Here is a 6,333-nt window from a genome sequence, read left to right on the forward strand (position 1 = left end):
AGAATGATGCCATGTCAGCGTCTATTCCGCCCGCTTGGTTTTTCATCCCTTCCTCCACCTTCCGCATATGGTTCCTTTTATCTCCCCAATCAATAGATCCCCATCACGGTCCTCCCGGTTCTTCTCTTCTTCCCTCTATTTATGCATCTCTCCACATTGCATATTATGTTCTTGCCGACCTAGGGTCCTGTAGTGGCAACCGGTGCGGCCTATGCTACCCCGATCCATCCGCCTTGCCTTTACCCGACCTCTTATTCTAGCATCACCGCCACACATCCCTAACTAAGATGTTGAACCTAACAAAAACAAGAACATGGTCTCTCCAGCGGCGGGGCGATGAGATCCTCCACGCCTCACGACCTAAAGGCCATCAGAGGTGGCGGATCGGCGGCGCCGCCGGCAGGAGGAGGAAGGAGACTTTTCTTGAGAAGTTAATCCTTGTGAAACGGAACATCCATCTCTCACTACTAACAATTCTCTTTACATGCACGTTGTCCACATCAGTATGATGTCTGTCATGTCAGCATCAGTTTCCAAGCAGCAACTAATCAGTCTCCCTCTCTCCAACCAGCCCCTCTTAGTCTCTCCCTCTCAGTGCTAAAATTCCCCTTGCCTACAGTTGTGATGGAAATCCAGTCAATTTTCCCCTACCTCACGAAACAACAACCAATCGGCTCCTCATCTATTCCGCCTGTTGGTCTTTCATCCCTTCCTCCACCTTCCACCCATGGTTCCCTTTATCTCCCCCAATCAATATATCTCCATCACGGTCCTCCCGGTTCTTCTCTTCTTCCCTCTATTTATGCATCTCTCCATATTGCATATTGTGTTCTTGCCGACCTAGAGTCTTGTAATGGCCACCGCTGCGAACTATGCTACCCCAATCCATCTGCCTTGCCATTACCCAACCTCTTATTGAACCACGCATTACATCCCCGACGTCCTCCTTCGGAATCATCTGCGCCGGAGATGGGGGCCTCTCCTTCATCATTATCTTTTCATATCTAATCGGTTTAATTTTTAGTTAGCTTGATTGGAAGCTCTGATTCGAATCACTATCTCTGGGAAGGGCGGGTGTGTCGGTCGTAAGGTGTAATTTGGGGGTGCATTTTGATGAAGGCCGCGCCGAGCATGGGCAAGTCTTAGCAATCAAGTAGCGCCACTAGCAGAAAAAGGGGTTTTTGAACCGGGACTAAAGGGTCGTTACTAATACCTCCCCCCTTTAGTCCCGGTTCTTACACGAACCGGGACTAAAGGCCGCGGCCACGTGGAGCTCCACCTTTAGTCCCGGTTGGTGTTGTTGGTAACACCAACCGGGACTAAAGAAAATTTTATGATTTTTTTTTTAAAAAAAAAATTTGATTTTTTTTTGATTTTCAAATTTCTAAATTATTTTAACCTCTAATCTCTAATCACCATCCCTCATCACTGCTCAATTTATCCTCTAATCTCTAATCACCCCTCATCATTCCAAATCATCTAACTTTCCGGACGGTCACCCATCCTCTCACTACTCCAGCCTGAGCACGCTTAACTTCCGGGTTCTGTTCTCCCTTGTTTCCAAGTCTGCACTTGTTGTTTTCCTGACAATAGTAAGATGACAATCCTATTAACCCTCAAGAATTTAGCTTGAGCATGAAGTGACACATTTCACTGTTTGAGTTTGAAAAAACAATAATTATTTAGTAACACTAATATTTCTTGAATAATTAGTTTGACCATTGTTTGACCACAGTTTGACCAGATTTGACCACATTTTTTTCAAAAAAAAATTTGAAACTATTTTTTTTTCTATTACTAGTGGCGCACCTAGCAAATGGTGTGCCACCAACCGATACTAATGGGCATCGCACCCTTTAGTCCCGGTTCGTGGCACCAACCGGGACTAAAGGGCCCAGGTGAACCGGGACTAATGCCTTAGCCGCACGAACCGGGACCAATGCTCACATTAGTCTCGGTTCGTGACTGAACCGGGACTAATGTAAATACTGCCCTGTGACCAAAGCCCTGTTTTCTACTAGTGCGCCTCCGTTGTCCAAGGTAGGAGCAGGAAGATGAGGTCGCTCCCGTCATTTCCCTGGAGCCCTGGACATTGCGTACCATTATTGATTTTCATCAATGATGGCAGTTCCGTGATACCCTAGCACCAAATGTGATGATTTTTTTTTGTAATTTACTATTTTCTCCGTCCCACCTCTTCTCTGCCAAAAAATCAATAACAGAACTAGGACAAAGATTAAAAGCTTGAGGCTCAATCATTCACAAATCTACAAAACCATTGACTTGGGAGATTGGAATCCTAGGTGGTTGATTTTTGGGGAGGCGGAAAAGAAAGACTGACAGAATTAAGTTATACTCCCTCCGTCCCATAATACGCAGGGGGTACTAGCAGGGCCAACAGGTGCAATACAAAATCAACTAGCTAGAATCAAATACTCCCTCCGATCCAAATTAATTGTCACAGCTCTAGTACAACTTTGTACCTTTGGATCGGAGGGAGTAATAAAAAACCAACACACACACACACACACACACACTATATCTCACATAAGCAGCACTTGATAAATTATGGAACATAGGCAAATGAAGAGATGATGAACACAGACATAAACGCACCAAATGTAAGTGAAGGCCATCAGCCAGGTAAGCTTTTTTGCTTATGTTTCAGCATGCTTGCTATTTTTGTCAGTGTGTATTCATCATGAAAGTTGAATGGCTATTTGTGTCCACAAATTAGACAATAACACCGGGTAGTTGTCAAATTAAACGATCAACTCCTGCAGTTCCACTCCCCACTTGACCGGCGCGTGCTACAGAGAGTCGATCGTCATGTAAAGCACACAAAATGGAAGAACCTGCAGCATACAAGCCCATTCCTGCATCTCATCAACCACGGTACACCTCTAGATACCTGTGGAGCAATCATGGGAAAACCGTTAAAGTTATACAGTCTCATAATTTGTGTATGATTCACATAGTAAACACTAGCTTCACCATTGTGGAAATTGTACAAAAAACTCCAAAGTAGTGATATTGGGGAGAAAACAGTAACAGAAACAGAGAACACAAATACTCCTTCTGTTCACAAATGTAAGATCTTTTAACCTTTTTCTGAATCAGATATATATAGATGCGTTTTAGTGTGTTTGTTCACTCATTTCAATCCGTATGTGGTCGATATTGAAATATCCAAAACGTCTTGCATTTGTGAACGGAGGGAGTATGTAATATGCAGTGCGGACTTTCAGCTTCTAGAGTAATAAAAACAGAGAATGCAAATAGGTAATATGCAATGTAACTCTAGACACCTGGGCAGATTTTTTAGAGGAAAAAGGCTCTCACCGAGGCTCCATTTCCGCTGCTGAAAACAAAATAGCCTCACAAGCACTACTCATCGACAGGAAGACCTGAGAGCAGATGTTCAGCCATGAAGCATACAAAATGGAAGAACCTACATACTACAGCAAAGAATCCTATTCCTGCATCTCAGCAACCAGAATACAATTCTAGACACCTGTGGAGCGATCAATATCATTAGTAAAACCAATTTGCCATTTCATTCATGGAGAAGTGGTTAGAGTAATACAACCCCAAATTTTTCACATGATCCAAACAGCAGAGAGGGGAAGAAAACATGAACAAATAGAAGAGAAGGTAGCTGGGAGAAGGAGTGATGAAGGGAATGGAAAGCGGCTGAGGAAGGGATGAGAGAGCAAGGCCTGGAGGAAATATCCAACATGCCAATAAAGCAGGATGGGAGGCGGCCAGGTGGGCAACAGCTGAGCTAAGGGCCATTGAGAGTATCTTGAGTCCTCGCTTGGAATTGGTACTTGAGAAATTATCGCAAAAAGGATATCAATATACTCCCTCCGTTCACAAATATAAGATGTTTTAGATATTTCAATATGGACTACATACAGACTGAAATGAGTGAACAAACACACTAAAACGAGTCTATATACATCCGATTCACAAACATCTTATATTTGTGACTGGAGGGAGTATTTATTTAAAACGAACATTTCAGATACCTCAACGCACGTACAGAAGACAAGCTTACCTGCTCAACCAATACACCATAATAACATACTGAACCAGACAATCATCTTATGTGTTGTGCAAAAGTTCAGCTCCATTGTGTCCACCACCAATGCTTGTTTCTACAAGCATTAGAAGTCAAACAACCAATGAAATTCCAATGGAAAACTAACTAAATACGGGAAGGCATCAAGAAACTCGAAGGTGCAATTTTAGACGAAAAAAAACAACAAGTGAGCTTTGATACAACATTAACAAATCCTAGCAACATAAGTAATTATGCCTATTCGGATTTAGTCTGTTTTCAAATAAATTTAGCCTGAAAAGATGAAATAAGCTCAGTTTATTTAAAAGGGAACGATTTGATTGGCCACTCGCAGTTGGCCTCTCCTATAAGTGATAAGCAAGCAATTGTTCTATCAAATTTAAACCTAGTCATTATTACAGCAGGACTCTCCTAGAAGTGATACAATAAGCAATTGATTATAAATTTTAACTAAGTCATTGTTACAGATTTACAGGTTTTTAGCAAGATTAGCACAAATATTGAATGGTAGAAGCATAAGTTGCTTTCAGCTTCCAAATGTACACATTAAGCTATCTAGTTGACATTCTAGTTGGTTCAAGCTAGTTTTTCAGGCAGTCGTCTTCAACTTCCAACTGTTAAGTTCTCATTATGAGAAAAAAAAAGTGTACTGGAGATATGAACTAGCACTGCCACCATACACTTTTTACATATGTCAACAGGCATGTAGCATTGAAATTCAGTGCAATTATTATGCAAAGCATTCGGCAAACTTGGCTACACAAGCAGAACTAGTGGCATAAACTAAACTAGATACGGCAAGCAAATGTTTCCAGATCATAACAACTACATAAACACCATTATACAAGCATTGGGACAGGGCGCCACACTGCAAAATTGCAATATATAGCAGAAATCATCAAGCAGCAAAATAAATTAGTGATATGGCATAAATTAACAATTGTTAGCTTAAACCTAACGGATGTGAACAACATTTCATCAACTATTATAAAGAACAAGCTGATTTTGTTATACCCACGGTGTCAAAGCATGCTGTTACCTCCAGTATAGACACTTTCAAATGGTTGATGTAAACTGGTAGCAAAACGGATTTGGAAGCGGAGTTGAGATCAGTTTGCTCCATACGCCAGCCTCCGATGAGTAAACGCAGGCGACTATGTTTTGTTTGTCTCTGCCCACTAAGACCACTTGGAAGTGGCGGATGGCCCCGGCAGCGCGAAGCACCGCCCCGGCGATCTCCTTCTTCGTGTCAAACCCTAGGGGAATGTCCAGGCGGTGCTGGTCTCCGGTGACGGGGTCCCAGACCAGGACCTTGCTCCACAACGGGAGGAACATGAGCAGGAGGCCGTGGCGGCAGCTGAGGAGCCTGAAGCGGCCGCGGTCGCCGAGCTCCAAGGAGAAGCGCTCGGCGGGGAGACGGTTGGGGGCCTCCAGAGTAGGCACGAAGGAGACGGTCGCCCTCCGCTGGTCCGTGATGAAGCAGCCGAGGATGGAAGGGCGGAGGCGGTGGTGGAGGAGGAAGCGGCCGACGAAGCCGGGGTCGGAGACGAGGCGGCGCCAGCGGGTGCAGACGGCGGAGGCGCGCGGGAGGGAGGACGGATCCGGGGGGAGGCGGAGGAGGATCTCGTCGAGCAGGTCGTCGTCGTCGAGCGGCGGCGCCGACGTCGGGCGGAGGCGGCGGCCGAAGCTCGCCGTCATCTCGCCCTCCTCGCTTGCTCTGTGCGGGTGGGGTGTGGTGGACTCGAACTGCAGGTTGGCCGGACACTGGAGAAGAGAAAACCGAGGCTGCGAGTGAGATTTGAAGCCCAATAGTTTTCTCTGTAGAGGGGAGGGAAGCCCACGATAGCTAAGACGAAAGCCCACTGTACTCAACCTTCGTCTAAGTTAGCAATAAGATTCACCACTAAAAAAAAAAGTTAGCAATAAGATTCGTTTCTCAAAAAAAAAGCTAGCAATAAGATTCACCTGTCAAAAAAAAAGCTAGCATAAGATTGTCTTCCAAAAAAAACTAGCATAAGATTTCTTCTAAAAAAATTATATCTTCTAAAAAAAGTTAGCATAAGATTTGTCTCAAAAAAAAGCTAGCATAGGATTCTCTTCAACTCAAAAAAAAAACTAGCATAAGATTCTTAAAAAAACTAGGAATACGTACACCTAAAAAAACTAGGCCCGCATGACCACGGCCCACTTAAACCCTGGTGGGCTAGTTTCACCACAAGAAAGCTAACCATCCGAGCACTCAGTTCACT

The 6,333-nt window shown here is 44.1% G+C and overlaps 1 protein-coding gene across 4 annotated transcripts; it reads right to left on the bottom strand.

The window, feature by feature from the left end:
- Positions 1-2,514: 2,514 nt before the first annotated feature.
- On the bottom strand, positions 2,515-5,860 carry LOC123140941 (uncharacterized). Of its 4 annotated transcripts, XR_006470105.1 has the most exons (4): positions 5,124-5,859; positions 4,061-4,160; positions 3,343-3,407; positions 2,515-2,911 (listed from the first exon to the last, which is right to left on the bottom strand). XR_006470105.1 is itself a non-coding variant. In XM_044560203.1 (2 exons), the coding sequence occupies exon 1, from the start codon at positions 5,780-5,782 to the stop codon at positions 5,141-5,143; it is 642 nt and encodes a 213-aa protein (XP_044416138.1). In that variant the 5' UTR covers positions 5,783-5,860; the 3' UTR covers positions 2,516-2,911; positions 5,124-5,140. The 4 variants fall into 4 exon arrangements, 1 of the variants encoding a protein (XP_044416138.1); XR_006470104.1 differs by lacking the exon at positions 3,343-3,407 and having other exon boundaries at positions 2,518-2,911; XR_006470106.1 differs by lacking the exon at positions 2,515-2,911 and having other exon boundaries at positions 2,918-3,407.
- Positions 5,861-6,333: the final 473 nt, after the last annotated feature.

Source organism: Triticum aestivum, chromosome 6D (assembly GCF_018294505.1).
Source record: "Triticum aestivum cultivar Chinese Spring chromosome 6D, IWGSC CS RefSeq v2.1, whole genome shotgun sequence".
Lineage (NCBI taxonomy): Eukaryota > Viridiplantae > Streptophyta > Magnoliopsida > Poales > Poaceae > Triticum > Triticum aestivum.